This window comes from Heterocephalus glaber, unplaced genomic scaffold (assembly GCF_053883595.1).
Source record: "Heterocephalus glaber isolate CG9 unplaced genomic scaffold, H.glaber_assembly_v1.0 deba00001461, whole genome shotgun sequence".
Lineage (NCBI taxonomy): Eukaryota > Metazoa > Chordata > Mammalia > Rodentia > Bathyergidae > Heterocephalus > Heterocephalus glaber.
Window position 1 is genome coordinate 48,787,938 of NW_028258308.1, and position 16,722 is coordinate 48,804,659.

At 39.9% G+C, this 16,722-nt stretch overlaps 1 protein-coding gene and 1 pseudogene across 1 annotated transcript; both read left to right on the forward strand.

Moving 5' to 3' along the window:
* Positions 1 to 1,040: 1,040 nt before the first annotated feature.
* On the forward strand, positions 1,041 to 8,288 carry LOC101709026 (olfactory receptor 2AJ1-like). Its single transcript, XM_004870973.3, has 2 exons — positions 1,041 to 1,203; positions 7,330 to 8,288. Exons 1-2 carry the CDS (start codon positions 1,041 to 1,043, stop codon positions 8,286 to 8,288), a joined length of 1,122 nt encoding a protein of 373 aa, XP_004871030.3.
* A 5,503-nt stretch (positions 8,289 to 13,791) lies between these two features.
* On the forward strand, positions 13,792 to 14,741 carry LOC147826850 (olfactory receptor 2AJ1-like; annotated as a pseudogene).
* Positions 14,742 to 16,722: the final 1,981 nt, after the last annotated feature.

Genomic DNA, 16,722 nt, shown 5'->3' on the forward strand with positions numbered 1-16,722 from the left:
TATCAGTGTGTACATCTTAGCTATGTTTTATAAAACATAATGGTATTGCACCGGGAAATGATGCCCCTGAATATGTGAAAGCTTTTCAAATAAGAAGTATTTTTGGCTGAAATATAAAATGATTTAAAATAAGAAAAATAGGGGTAAAATAACCTTCTGTTAGCAAATTATTGAACAAGTATAATTTTTAAGCAATAAACTTGACACTGTTAAGAGACTGTTGATTTTACAAAGGAAACAATGATGACTATATGCTCCTCTTATATCTTTCATAAATATGTATTTATTAACATTCTAAGGACAAAGCAAATGAATTAAAAATAACATATTTGAAGATGAATCATTTCATTCATTTACTTCAACTATATTTGAAATGTCTCTGAGCCCCTGTTTCCCAAGGTTTCCCTTTCTTCACAGAGTTTTGAGGGAACTGTTCCCTCTCTCCTGTGATAGAAAAAGTAGAAGGGTCTGGAGGAGACACAGTCAGGAAGCACAGACAGGAGACAGTGCTACAGTCCTCAGTTACTTTGGAAATGCAGCTGAGTCTCACTTCCATGTGACTCTGGCCGAGGCTCATCCTGACTCTTCCAAACTGTCCATTCCTATGTACAGGATATTGTAACGTCAGGTGCCTCGTCCATGTTGGGGGGAGGTGGACAATGAATGGTTTCTAGACACCCTTTTAATTATTATGAAAATAGGATACCACCCTGACCCAGGAGGTTTGTACCAATTTCTAGTTGGTATGATGACAGCATGCTGGAGCCAAGTGCTAAGAAGTCTTGGTTCGTGGTGTGGAAGGTCATTCATAAAGATGGCAATGCCAATGGAACCATGCTGCTTGAAGCTTAGGACTGCATCCTGCCACAGTTGCCCAACTGACAGGCCTATGCTGCTGCCCCTCCAGGAGGTCCACAACATAGGTGGTATCGGTACCATCCCTGTGGGCTGAGTGAAGACTGGTGTTCTCAAACCTGGCATTGTGGTCACCTCTGCTCCAGTCAGTGTCACCGCTGTCATAAACTCTGTTGAAATGCACCATGAAGCTTTGGGTGAAGCTCTTCAGTGAGGGCTCCAACATCAAGAATGTGTCTGTGAAGATGTTTGTGGCGGCAGCAGCATTGCTTTTGACAGCAAAAACGACCCAGCCATGGAAGCAGCTGGTTTCCCTGCTGAGGGATTTTCCTGAGCCATCCAGGCCAGGTCAGTGCTGGTTGTGCCCATGCTGGATTGCCACAGCTCACATTGCTTGCAAGTTTGCTGAACTGAGAGAAAAGATTGAACACAAGTCTGGTAAGAAGATGGAAGAAGGGCTCAAATTCTTATAATCTGGTGATGCTACTGTCATTGACAGGGTTCCAGGCCAGCCTCTGTGTGTCCAGAGCTTCTCTGACTCTCCTCCTCTGGGTCATTTCACTGTTCATGATATGAGACAGAGAGTTGCTGTGGTGTCATCACAGCAGTGGACAAGAAGGCTGGGGGAGCTGGCCAGGTCACCAGGTCTGCTCAGAGAGCTCAGAAGGCTCAAGGAATATTATCCCTGTCCTGCCACCCCAGGCTTCATCAGGCTAAACAGCGGCCTCAGAGCTGTGTCTCCAATGGGCCATTTAACTTTAATAATGAAAGACTGGTTAATGATGACACTGCATCCTAAAACCTTCATAAAGAAAGGAGAATGCTTTGTGGACTGTTTGGGTTTGTTTGTGTGTGGCAGTTTTAAATTATTAGCTTTTAAAATCAACACTTTTTAACAGAAACAACTTGACCAAAAATCTATCACAGAATTTTGAGACCCATAAAAACAAAGTTCAATAAAAATAAAAGGAGGAGGAGGAGGACACAAGGCAGAAGTGTGCGGGGAAGTGGTCTTTCTTATTTATGTATGTATGTATGTATGTATGTTGGGATAACAGATGCTTCTTCCTGAGCTTAATCTCTCAGCCAAGGCTGAGCCAGTCTCAGTCTCCTCACCTGAAACAACCAGACTCCTGTGTGGCCCCAGGGCATCATGGAGAAGTGACTCCTTCTGGCCTCTTCTCAGAACACCCTGGTTCCCTCTGTTCCTGGTGCCCTAGGTAAAGGTGGCAGTGCTGTCACTAGAAGCTCCAGCCTAGGGGATTTCAGCAGGTGGCACCTCCTTCCTCCTTCTCCTGCTGCTCCCTAACCCCTCACCCCCTGTTCCCAGCCTTGATCTCAGCACTGGTCCCCTGAGTCTCCTCACCCTGGGGACTCTCAGGGCAGCAGCAGTGAAGGGGCTCAGGGTGCAGACATCTTAAGCTCTGGGACCTGGTAGGAGAATGTGGGTGCAGCCAGAGTCTGTCCAGAGTGGAGCCCGCTGGAGAGGTCTCAGTGGCTGGAGAGGCCAGGGCAGCTGTGTGAGGCTGGGTGCTGCTATTCCAGGAGCAGGGGCAGGGGCAGCAGAAAGTTCAAGGGAGTCCTGAGGCTCCCTCATGCTGAAATCCTGCAGAAGGTATTTCCAGTCCACCCCCTGAGTTACACTTTGCATTACTTGGGTTTATTCAGTCCTACCCTGAGTCTCCTTTCTCAGTCAGTCTTCCTCTATTCTTCCCTCCTTTGTCCTCCCCCTTCTCTCCTCTCTGGTACACAAAGGCTTAATTCTGTTTTCTGAGAAATCACAGATATGAAGCCAAGCAGGGCAGCTGAGGAAAGGCTAACAACACCAGCAGGCACTGTGGAGCTCTGTTCCCAGGGCTCACTGTGTGTGGGTCTGGGATTTCCATGAAACATGGTGCTGCATCTGTCTCATTGGAGAGCAGTGCTCAGGAAGTCTGCAGTCACCTTGGCCCACTAGAAGACTGTGTGTCATTGCTTAGTAGAAATTATTTTGAGGTATAATTAGTAACTGATCTGTATTTTGTGTACAGAGGAGACAGAGAATGTATTTTCTGTATATTGTGTTGTACAACAAGAGCTTATTTATCTTTTATCAAAGGACTAAGAAATAGATAATTTTTAAACATAAATTTTGAGGGAATAATTCACCAATTCCTAGGCTAGACACTAATCATATCTATTATACAATATTCCATATCAATTACTTAAAAATGACCTTATTCCATGCATATAATGTCCATTCCATGTATGATTTCTGCTTCTCTCGTTATACGAGAGAGAAGAACGTCCATTCTGCAGTGCTGCTGAATGGATTACTAGTAAAAATAACTTTTTTTGGTCATTTTCTGACTAACCCAGTAAGTTTAATACTTGAAATTTTATGATAGAACTTATAATGGTTATACCATGAAATTCATTGGTATTGGAGGTTTATTGAAAATTCAGAAACTAAAAGCACATTTTCATAAAATTTAAAATATTCACGTAAATGTACTATTCTCCAGTAGTCTCATATTCACCATTTTTGAAACAAATCATTTACAAAAGTCAATTTTATACTGTTTTATCTTTTGCTTGTCTTACATTTAAAAGTTTTTAAAGAAATTTTACTATGATCATAGAAGAGCAAATAAATAATTAGAAGAGCAAATAAATACTTTTAATGTGCATTTGAAATGATATTAGTGAAGAAGGGACCCTTACTAAAAGCCTATTTTGTATGATTTATTCATAGGAGGAGATGTTTCCAGTAAAATGGTGTAGTTATGACTAAGTTAATAAATACATAGTATGTTTTAAGCACTCATTTAACTACCAAATGATTGGCAGAATTAGGATGTGTGCAGGCCATAGTTAAGGGGTGCACTAGGAGGTGAGGGTGTGGCTGTGTCTACAGCTAGGACTTGATTCAAAGAAGGGCTGATGGCTAATGCAGCATTTGCACCATCCTAGCCCGGGACAGTTTGATTCCCTAAGTGGAACAGATACATTATGTCCTGTGTCATTTCATCCAAGGGGATCAAACAGTGAGAAATGATGTGGCTGCCTGAACAAACCAGTGGGACTGATTGCTAAGTAATGAGGAGAGCCTAAGGCAAAACCTCCCTCCCTCTTTCCTCCCTCTGTCTCTCTCTGTCTCTCTGTTTCTCCCTGTCTCTGTCTCTCTCTCACACACACACACAAGCACAAATCCACACACAAACACATACACATGTTGAAAACCTCCCTCCCTCTTACCTTCTTCTGTCTCTGTCTGTCTTTCTCTCTCTCTCTCTCATACACATACAGTAATATTTAATCACATGCAGTCATTTGAAAGACATAGTATACACATAGACAAAATGATTGCATTCAACTCAGTTTCATCGTATTAAACTTTCTTAGTATGAAATGAACTACACTTGTCAATGTAATGTTGCTTTACAATATTGTAAGATCTTTCATAAAAATCTCAAGTATCATACTTACTGCCTTGTGACCAACTGATTTGAAAAGCTTGGTGATGGTACTGTAATTCTTTCAGGTACATTACAATGTAACACAAGAAACAGTTCAAACACTGAGCTGCCATAATAGTGTGGAATAAAGTCATGACTTTGTTTAAAGTAATCCACATGGAATGTGATACAATATATGTAATAATAGGAGTCTACCCTAGGAATTGGTGTGCTATTGGCTCAGAATTTGCATTTGAAAGTAGTGCATTGTTGTTCCCTGACGTATAATTCTTACTCCACCATCAGAGGCTTATTTCCCTAAAATAAAATGGGTGTATTAAGTTCAAATAAATAGTTTAGATGGATAATAAAGTATGCTGGAATCATTTTAGACTAAATCAAGTGTTTCTTCCAAATTTTGAAACTTTACTTACATGTAAAGACATGGAGAGACTCTTTGAAACTATAAGAACTTCTGAAAAACCATGCATTCAAAGGATTCTTTAGAAAGTTAAAGCAAAATTATGGGAAAGCATGTTCTCTAATTAGCCTCAAATGAAAGAATTGATGAATACTTGAATTGCTGGTATACCTGTGCCCATAAGAATAAATGAAGTATTCTTATAATAAGCATTTAATGAAACTTACTATGGGCCAGAGATTCTGTAAAAATTGGGAATTCATTACTAAAGGGACCCGCAATGACTGCAATAAAGTAAATAATTTATTGAAAAAGAAAAAACAGAATGATAACATAGTTCCAATGCACAAGGGAAAGTTAACAACTTTGAGTAAAATATGGTTGAATTAGAGTTGACAGTCATTTGCATTAATTTTGAAAATTCACTTATATTCACCAAGTTACACGAGGCATCATACCCCTAACTCTCCATCTGTGACTATGATCACACAGCCCAGAGCTGTGGGCCAGATGCAGTGCACTTGCATGAGTCTATGCCTCACTCAGGTGCTGCTCTCCAGACTCTGAAGCCCAGAGTAAACCACAGCTAACATGCAGGACAAAATAGGATTGAGATTCACAGTGAAGTATCACGTTTTCACACCCAAAATACAATGAACTACAAGGTACTTATATATTTCAGTAACATCATCTGCATGTTAATTTCCCAAAAAGTGAAATAAATTAGTTATAGTCAAATTTGTGAATCACTGACTTTTTAGCACTTTTTAGTCCAATATTTTTTGTTAATTTTGATGATCAGAGCAGATATTGAAGGACAGAACTCTAGTATATTTTACATGTAATCATTTATCTGTGAATACATGCATGCATGAAAAAAATACATATATGTATAAAGGCAGACATCATAGACACAGAGGGTGTGTAAACATTTAAGGCACCACTATATGAGTATTAGTAACATGAAGACTTAAGAATCCCCATAAAAAAGATTAATGCACTATAGTTCAATTTCTATAAGATAGAAATTAAAATATTTTCTTAAAGATGTAGTGTTATTTTGATTAAATATGCATGATTTCTCATCTATAAACATGTTTCTTTAATCTCTCAGCATTTTTATGACATTTTATCACATCTTTTTCAATTTCTTAGAATTCCTACATTTCAATTTCTCAAAGTTTAGATTTGAAAAATTTATTTAGAAAATTAAACTCCTTTTCAATATATATTTACTTACTATTTAAAAATGTATTTTATGAAGAAAATAAAACAAAACAAAATTTCATAGCAAAATAAGAAGATAACAATAGATAATACACTGTATCATAATCTTCAAAGTAGTTCTTTAGAATATAAGACATAGACAAATGAGATTCTGTCTCACAAAAAAATAACAGACAAAATAAAAAACTTTCTTTGTGGTAAATTAAAAGAAATTGATAAAAAAGGAAATAAATTAGCATATAAAATATTTTTTATAAAATGGAATAGATAATTTGGAGAATCATTTGAACTCCTTTCTACTTCCTATTTATCTCTCTTCTATTTTGCTCTCTTTCTCTCTTTCCATATATTTTTTTTCTCATATAAGAAAAACCACAGATATTTAAGCTTATGTGTCTGACTTATTTCGTTTAATATTGTGTCCTTAATTTGTGTCCACTTACATTTGAATACTTCCAGGTAATTTTTATTTGAAAGAAACTCTCCTACTTGTTGGTGGGAAAGTAAAATAGTACAACCACTATGAAGAGCAATGTAGTGATTCTGCAAAATATTAAAATTAGAAGTTCCATTTGGCGCAGTTATTTCCCCTTCTAGGTTGCTTTTCAAAAGAGTTAAACTCATCATACTGGCATACACACATATCCAGGTTTATAGCAGACAATTTATAATACCTAGATCTTGTGTGCAGTGTATATATGTGCTACAATGGATGAATGAATAAGGAAAAGATTTATTGACTTTTTATAGTAGGACCAGAGCATGCAGAGAGTAGTACTACCCTCTGGTCCACAGGCTCAAGAGAAAATCTTCCTTAGTATGATCAATTCATTCTGTTCATTAATTCCACAGGTAATACTGAACAACTCTTATGAACCAGCAATGCTCTAGGCATTTGGGTTCCACCAGTAAATAGGGCAAAGATATTCTACAAATGCAGGTGGAGTGAATGACAGTAGGAATAGACCTAACTCCTATTTATTATTTAATATGATGGAAGGTGGGATGAGACAGGCAAAATATGAAATGGAGCAGGTTAAGAGGACCAGGAAAGTCAGGGTTCAAGACCATCAAAGGTGTGCAGAGTGGGCCCACTACATGCCACACTTGAGAAATAACTGCAGCAGAGCTCACAGAATTCACTATGACCTTGAGGCTCAATGTAGAGCCAAGGGCAGATACAACATGCTAGCTCTCCCCAGGTGATGGACACAGACAACTGCCCATCCTCTAAAGATGGGCATGCATAAGACTATCTGATAGACCTTTGATGTTGATGTAAAATACTTCAGAAATTCTCATTTTGTTACATGTTACATGTTTCAATTTCATTCCATGGGAACGAGTGTGGGATTTATCTATTTTTTCACCTTTACATTTTCTCCTTAGCTAAAACAAGGAAATGCAAAATTATTCCTGAGAATCAGACATCCAGCACTGATTTCATTTTTCTAGGACTGTTCTCTTCCTCCCACACCAGCCTAGTCTTCTTCTCCTCTCCGTTCATCATTTTCATCCTGACTGTCACAGAAAACACCCTCCTGATCCTCCTCATCTGCAGGCACTCCCACTTCCACTCCCCAATGTACTTCCTGCTCACCCACCTCTCCTTCATGGACATCTTGCACATCAACATTGTCCCCAAAGTGATCACTAACTTCCTGTCTGGCACCAGAACTATCTCCTTGGCAGGCTGTGGATTCCAGATCTTTCTGTCCCTCATCCTGCTAGGTGGGGAGTGCCTTCTCCTGGCTGCCATGTTCTATGATCACTATGTGGCCATCTGCCACCCCATGAGCTATGCCATGCTTATGAGTGACAGTGTCAATGTGCTCTTAGCCATGGGGGCCTGGCTGGTTGGGACCCTCAACTCTATAATCCACACAGCCTTTGTGCTCCACTTTCCCTTCTGTCACTCTAGGACAATTGATCACTTCTTCTGTGAAGTTCCTGCCATGCTGAAGTTGTCATGTGTGGACACATCACAGTATGAACAAGGAATTTATATAAGCAGTATTATTTTCCTGTTGATCCCTTTCTCTGTGATCTCCGTATCCTATGTCAAAATTCTACATACTATCTTGCAAACAAAATCCTCAGAGGTCAGGAAAAAGTCCTTTTCCACCTGTTTGTTCCACATGGTTGTGGTTGTCATGTACTATGGGCCCTTTATTTTCATATACATGAGACCCAAATCCTACCACACTCCAGGCCAGGATAAGTTCCTGGCCATATTCTACACCATCCTCACATGCACCCTCAACCCTGTCATCTACAGCTTCAGGAATGAAGATGTTCTGAAGGGCATGAAAAATATGCTCAATTGTATTCCCCTGGCTAAAAAATGAATAGGAATAGTCCTCTACTTTGGGTTTTCTCTTCTCTCATATCTTGTAACTCCAGAATATTTACTATGTTTGGAGGGAAAGACAATCAAAGCTTCTTTCTTACTTTCAAAATAAGTGTGTTGTTGAGAACTGTACTGACAATAAGTAATAAATATGTTGTTTTTGTAAATGCAAACCTCTAAAAATGCACTCTTCCTTTGCTGGCACTAATTATGATATACTTATGGTAATGGCTGATCCAAAGTTTCTAACTAAATTCCACTAAATTTATAAGAACTTCAAGGCATTATGTTTTAAGAATCACTCACACAGAATTTCTATGTGAAATATGAATTCTTATCCTGTCTGTATTTTCGATTTATATCTAATATGCACTCAGATCTCAGCATTTTTTCATAGATAACTTGCAGTAAGTCATGCTATACTTACCACTTATAATATGCAGTGTCCTAGCATGACAATAATGAAAATTTACATTTTCTATACAAGGAAGAGTACAGTTAGATACAATTTTATCCCTAGTGACTCTTCTTTTAAGTTTGGTTCATATTTCTGTAAACATATGCAATATTATATATACAGATTTGTCTATTGATAGACAGTTTGCTTTGCAGTTAGATGTCCTGAGTATCTTCTGCTCTTATGAACCCAGGAGTGTATTTGACCATGTATTTGCAAACAGCATGCTAGTCTTCTGTGACAGGTTCCAGTGTCCTAAATATCTTCCCAGTGCTAGTGACTCACTGCCCCTTCCCCATATGGCTATTTCCATAGATCTTTCCTTCCCCACCCAGACAACTCAGTTAATCTCAGGTTGTGTCTGGGAAGAGGAGTTCATGGGATCTTTCCATCTTCTAGACTGCACGTGCATTGCATAAACTCCACACACAGAAGCCTAGAGTCTGAGTGTGTTGAGTTATAATGCATGGTGGGCAGCAGGTGTTGCACATGTCAGCAGACATATCTTTTTTCTGTAATGCTGTATGTCCTCGTGTCTGCTAACTCTAGATTGAGTTCATCTTATTCTTGCTGGCCTTCACTGAAAACAGCAAATTAATCAGCACTATTTTTATGCTTATCTCGTTTACTATCTCATTGTTGCACCTTTGTCTTCTAGGCAAAAGCAAAGAAAGAAAAGTTGAATATCTTGCTAATCACCATATTGCACATCCCCCAGCCTTCTCCAAAGTGCTGGATCTTTGCTATCTTCTTCTTCCTTCAAAGGACAGACTTTTAAAATTCCCAGTGAATAATCAGAGAGTATGTGGTTCTGTCTTCAGTATGATACAACTATTAGGTAGGAAATTTTACAACACAGAGATATACATGTTTAGAGAATTAAGGTACAAACTAGGCCTACAGTTAATAAAACTATACTGTATGAAACATCTTTGTTTAATAATTATACTTGCATTTTTTTATTCACAAAACATGTCTATGTGTGTGCTAGCCACTTTCCCATCAACTTATATACTAGTGAATCATATTATAAATGCCAAACAGGAATTGTAAAATTTATTTCAATCAGTAAAATGAGAAGTCATTTTTAAGCCCTGCATTGGAGACAAGGCTGATGAGGCAGCCCCAGAGGGCTCTGGAGCCCCATGGTCAGCAAGGAATGGCCTGGTGGCTCAGCCATCTGAATGGAGTCTCTGGGGGCTGCTCCCTGTGGGAAAGCACAGAACCATTCATTGCAGGACCCTGCATTGTCTTTGCCCTGCACTGAATAGGAATGTTGAGGCAGGATGAAGGTCTGTGACTGCGGTTCCCACGACACCACATTCAGTTGTCCAGAGTTCAAAGGTGTCTCTGTTCTGCATCTGCAGAGTGTTGAGAATGGTAAAGTTTGATGCTGGAGGGGTAAAGCCACTTGGGCACTGTGTAACTGACAGGGAAGGGGAAGGTATGTTTCCAGCCATCAAGACTACATGGACTGGCCAGGGAGTGGAAACTTGGGAGAGGCACTTATGGAGAAGGAATATGGAGTTTACCTTACATGCAAGTTAGGGGCACAGAGGATAAAATCACAGGATGTGATTTTATTTCAGGTCTGAGCTTCTGCTCATGGTAGTGACACTCACCACTGACTAGGCAGATGCAGCTCACTGGGATGTAGTGACCTCACCCAGAGACACCGGTCACACTGCAGATGGGGGCAGCATGTGTCAGGCCCACAGTCCTGCTGTCCTGGGCAGGTTACAGGGAGATAGGAGGAAACTTCCCAGTATCCCATGAGGGAGACATTCTATTGAAGGGCTAGCAGGAAAGAATGGGGTGCAGTGGTGGCAGGGTGGACAGAACAGGAACCCCCAGGCACACAGCATGCCCACTGGAGCTGGCTGGACTAATAATCTCCAGAGGCAGGGGCTGTACAGGGAAACTGTTGGATAATTCAGGAAGTTCCATGGAGCCCAGCTGGATAGCTGTGCCCTGTCCCATAGCTGGACCCACAGGGAGGCTCCTGCAGATTAAAGTAACCATCACTGTCGTTACTGGTTTGTGTGTCCTCTTGCATGCCCAGCAGTGCAAGGGACAGGAAGAGCCTTCCCACAGATGGGGCGAGCCTGTTAGTCCCCTGCCTGGGGCAAGTCAGGAAACACTGGTGCAGATGCCCCATTCCAGCTCCAGTCCCTTAGAGTGTTCCTTCAACTTGGCAAGCAACTTCGGAAGATGTAAGGGAGCTTCAGGGACATCGGGTTAAATCCCTACTTTTTCTCTGGGACGATACACTATACTATGATTTTATAGATGATACAGAGTGCTCCAAAGAGTCACAGGGGCAAAATACTTAATTACAACTGTCAGTGGCTGGTAAGCATGAAAGTGTGAGCAGAAGGGGTGACCACCTCCAGCAGGAGGAGCAGGGCTCTGCCCTCTCACACACAGCTGTGTGGATGTGAGAGAGAAACCTAACTCTGCCTTCTCCCAGGATACATTGTGTCCTCCTCCCCTCAGAGAGCTCCACATACAAGGATCTTTGCAGGGTGTGAGTCCATTACATAATTCTGACCTGCAGAAGTGTATTCCATTCCATTTTATTCACTTATATTCTATCATATCTCCTCAACCTCTCTCTCCTAGTTAGCAATAATAGCTCAAATGTTTATCTAAAGAATATAAAAAGAATACCTATCATAATCACACTGTAATAATATACATGGTAATATAGTAATAATTGAAAAAAATTTAGTCATTGTCTCAGAGTACTTGCCAGTACCAGGTTCTGGTGTGTGTGTGTGTGTGTGTGTGTGTGTGTGTGTGTGTTTGTTATGTTATTAACTCTCTCTCTGTTTTTTGTGTGTTTGTAGTTCTGGGCATTGAACTTGGGACCTGGTGCTTGGAAAGCAGGCAGTGGAACTGCTGAGCTAAATCCACAGCCCAACTCTCTGTCTTTTAATTTCCAAAACATTATGAAGTATTTGATATAATATAAATTGATTTCAGATCAATTCACTCCAGAATGCTGCAGTTTACTAAATTTGGGACTTACTCCTCTTTCTAAATATTACGAAATAAATTGCTTATTTTGCTATTTTCTTAATATAATTATGTGAGAAAATAGCAAACTGAATCCTAGGGGAGGCAGAGTATTATATATTTACTGTACCCCCTCCATAGCATGACATAAAGTCCACGATTGTGTGAAATCTACATTTAGGGCAATTCAGTCTTCAATACCTGCCTCTCCCAAGTAGTTCTGATGTAGGTCAGAGTACTATGAGCAGCAGCCAGCTAATTTTAATCTGTTGGTCACCATCTCAGGAAATATCCCCATTTGAAATTTTCTCATAGAACTTAGCAGCACTGATGCCAAGTAGGTCATTAATATTAATAGCTTGTAGTTTTATTTTGGTACCAGGGATCAACTTGGGACCTAGAGCTTTCATGGCAGGCATGGGAACCTCTGAGGTAAACGGCTGGCAATAGCTTATATTTTTAAAATTTTTTAAATATAAATTTTCACCTCCCCATAGTACAAAATATAACTGAAATTATCAGAATTAATATTTTCCAGGTTACCAATATAAAATACTTGTTGCAATAATTTTTTCAGAGAGTAATTGACTGTTATTTTTTTCTTTTCACATGTTACAGTCAAAATTATAAAGTCAGAAAATAATATAGGACCAAATAAGAAATGTTGACCACATGAATGTGCAGTTATATGAATCTTCCATCAAAATGTAAAAGATAGATTGTTTTATTCATTTGTGTAATGAGTACTTCGGAAGAGAAAGGAAAATATTTTAAGTCTCAGCAAGTTAAAATTAGTGGATACATAGGGCACTTCATAAATCTTGACTAAGAACAAAACAAATGATTAAAAATTGAGTGTAGGATCAGTGGAGAGTAAAAGGCACCATAGCTTTTATTTCTCTTTGGAGGAGATATTGTGATATGACCATGTTTATAAGAAGAGAATTATTTCAAGTCAGGAGTGAATTTGGTGGAACATTTGCACAGAAACCAGGCCAGAGCACATTGGTTACCAGTTGAACTTGTACGTCAAAAGGATTTCAATCAATAAGAGCAAGCATTTTGTCTTGAGGTATAAAACAGCTGCATCCTTTGAATTAATTGATTATGAGCCAAATAGTTCATTTGTAATTTGTCATTGCAGTTTTCACACTGTGTTGCCATATATAAAAATTTTTTAAATGATCCAATTTTTTAAAATCATAAAACAGGCAAAACTAAAATATATTTCTAAAGATGGATTATTGGTTTTCCCTGACACAAACCTTTGATTTTCTCTGATAAAGTTTGACTAATGTTTCAAATTTCATACACAGGCTAAGCTAAATTGTGTTATTTTACTACTTATTCATATCAGGAGTCTTAGAAATAATGTACTTTACTTTCTAAAACTATTGTATGAGTGAAAACACAATAAGATAAGCATGTTCCCCAGCTCATACATTGCACTCCTGAGAGAGACAGAAATGGCTGGGCTGGCTGTGCCCCAGGCAGTGTCTCCCACAGCATTTCACCCACAGCAGAGGCACATGAGGGCAATACCCACAACACATACTTTACTGTGTGCTACTCCAGGTGTGACAGAGTCGGGCATGAAAATATGGAGAATGATCAGCATAAGGTGGACCAGGAGAGCCAGGGATTGAGGGGGAGCAATGAGACTTCACAAGGGAGAGTGGGCCAGGCCCCCTGACAGGGTGCACCAGGGTGAAGCACATGGAATTAGCTACACCTCAGACTCAGCATGGAACTAGGAGCACAGCCAACATATCAGTAGCACCACAGGATTCAGAAAAGGAATTGTCCACCTTTTAGAGCATCTGCACTGACAACACTGGCTGAGAGGCCCTTGGTGTTGATAAGAAAAGATGCAAAACCAACTTTCAATTTATTATGTAGACAAATGTACAGGTGATTGCCACTTAATTACTTTTATCATTTCAATTTAATTAAGCAGCAAGGCACTTGTTTACCTAACTAATTTGTTATGATTATTCTTTTTTAAGGTAAACACTGAGGATTCAAGATGAGCCCTGAGAATCAGACATCCAGCACTTACTTCATTCTTCTGGGACTGTTCTCTTCCTCCCACACCAGCCTGGTCTTCTCCTCTCTGCTCATCCTTTTCATCCTGACTGTCACAGAAAATGCCCTTCTGATCCTCCTTATCCATAGGGACTCCCACCTCCACTCCCCAATGTACTTCCTGCTCAGCCACCTCTTCTTCATGAACATCTTGCACATCTCCAACATTGTGCCCAAAGTGATCACCAACTTCCTGTCTGGCACCAGAACTATCTCCTCTGCAGGCTGTGGATTCCAGAACTTCCTGTCTGTAATCCTGCTAGGTGGGGAGTGCCTGCTCCTGGCTGCCATCTCCTATGATTACTATGTGGTCATCTGCCACCCCCTGCACTCTGCCATGCTCATGAGTGACAGTGTCAGTGTGCTTATGATGGTCAGGGCCTGGCGGGCAGGGACCCTCAACTCCAGAGTCCACATAGCCTATGTGCTCCATTTTCCCTTCTGTGAGCCTAGGGTCATCAATCACTATTTCTGTGAGATCCCTGCCTTGCTGAGGATGTCCTGTGTGGACATGTCACACTATGCATGAGGGGTTGATGTTAGTGCTGTTATTTTCCTGTTCACCCCTTTTTCCATGATCTCTGTATCTTATGTCAAAATTCTACATACAGTCTTGCAAACCAAATCCTCAGAGGCCAGGAAAAATCCTTTTTCACTTGTTCCTTCCACATGGTTGTGGTTGTCATGTACTATGGGCTGCTTATTTTCACATATATGAGAAGTAAATCCTACCACACTCTAGGCAAGGATAAGTTCCACTCCATATTCTACACCATTGTCACACCCACCCTCAACCCTGTCATCTACAGCTTCTGGAATAAAGATGTTCTGAAGGCCTTGAAAAACATGCTCAAGAGTAATTTTCATCATAAAAATTTGGTAGGGGGCTGAGGTAATAGCTTAGTTTCAGAGCACTTGCTTAGCATACACAAGGTCCTGGGTTCAATCCCCTGTACCACAAATAAAAATGAGGTATGAAAGATGCTTGAACTGTTTGTGTTCATATTTCATGCCCAGAGTGTAGTTATTACTTGTTTTGGAAAAAAACGTAAATCCTGTATGTCTACATTTTGGGGAAGAAACATGTATTCTAAGACACTAATTGATGAAAAAAGTAATTTGGAAGATGTTTTGAATTTTGAATGCATACTTTTAACATATATCATGATGTGATATGAAATATACTCATCTTGTATTCATAGGCACAGAAGAAAATAAAACAATGCTTTGAACTTCTAATAAAATTATAAGAATTTAAGAGAAATACCTTAAAACACTATTCATCTATATATTACCTGAGAAAAATATCTGTATTTCTGGTAGATTTTTGAAAGTGAGTAATTATTTTTCCAAATTTTACAATCTGCTATTTAAATCCACAAATTGAAATCCCTTCTACATTGCTTGCTATATATTAATGTTTTTATTTATTAAAGTGATGAATACAAATATACACATATAAATCTTATTTTTCAGGAGAAATATGAGATACATGAATTAGGCATTAAGCTAGAAAAATAGAAGCCCTATACCAATACAGAGAAAATTCAAATTTATGTTTTCCTCATGAGGGGACCTGAGTTAATCTGATGAAACTGATTTATTAAGAATGCTATGACAGGATAAACTATTAGGTTTGTTAAGGTGAACAATGAGAAGTGGATGGAGCATCATGTTATGAAATATGAATGGATGTTTCAGAACACGCACTGCAGGCTAATCTACCTCTTCTCCTTACTCAGAGCTCTGCTCCAAAGCTCCGTCAGAGCCTGCTCCCTCATGGACACTGTCACCCTTATAAGTTAACTTCTTATAAGTCATGGACACATCACTACCCTTCTGCCATTCCCCACTCCTGCCCACTTGGTGTGAGGGTTTGGCTTAGGCCAAACGAGCGGATCAATAGCTTGAGTTTGGTGTGGCCAGTGAGCATGACAGGCTGATCTCCTGTCCAGGCGGGACCTTAAGTCACTTGAGTTGTGCTGTTTAACTATTACACTTGGACTTAAATTATTTTGTAAATGATATAATAATAAGTTAAAATATAATAAGGCAAATTTTGTTACTTATATACTACACACATTCCATATCTTGTACATGGCCCCACACAACTGCTCTTTACTGTGACTCAAGTCAGTCAAAACATTGGAAGCAACTGGAAACACAGCTGATGTGGATGATATCATCAAAGTGAAACATATGGGAATGGAGTAGCACCTTTAGGAATTAATCATCTGCCTGGTGTTCAACCATGTCCTATTCACACCGTGTAGAAATGGTTTGTCCTTATTTCACATATCCTCCACAGTGTTTTTCAAACAAGGTGTCAGTGTTTTGCCCAGGGCAACTTTTATCCCCTGGGCTTAAGCAATCCTTCTGCTTCAGCCTCCTTGAGTGTCTAACCTGTAGGCATGTGCCACTGTAGTACAGAAAACTTTGTCACTGGAGTCTTCATCTTTGGGACACAGAATGGGCTTCCTTTTAAAAATAAGTGAATACCACTGATCATCTAAAGAGCTGTGTGCTGTAGTGAATAATTCCTGTGGGCGAAAGTGGGACATTCAGAGATGAGTAAGAGCAACAGCTGCATTTTACTCAAGGTTTGACTCCTGATTTCTTTCCATTTGAGCTCAATCCTCTGGCCATCCTTGCTCACTGTGGGGTCACAGTGCAGAAGGTAAAGGCTGGGTCCTGCCCCCTTCACAGAACCCTCAAGAAGACAGTGCCCTGGTTCTCCCAGGACAGGTAGGGCTCAGGGGGCGCTCTGGACCTCCTATGTCCTGGCTCCCTCACCCTGTGTCACCCACACAAAGCCTTGGGCTCCCTGGAGATGCTGCTGCCCTGGTTAGACCAAGGCCTGGGTCCCACATGC

Excerpts from the sequence above, each read along its gene's own strand:
- LOC101709026 (XM_004870973.3), top strand. The coding sequence starts at position 1,041 with ATGAAGCTTTGGGTGAAGCTCTTCAGTGAGGGCTCCAACATCAAGAAT. Across the intron at positions 1,204-7,329 it reads TCCTGAGCCATCCAGGCCAG|CTAAAACAAGGAAATGCAAA; the intron begins GTCAGTGCTGGT and ends TTTTCTCCTTAG.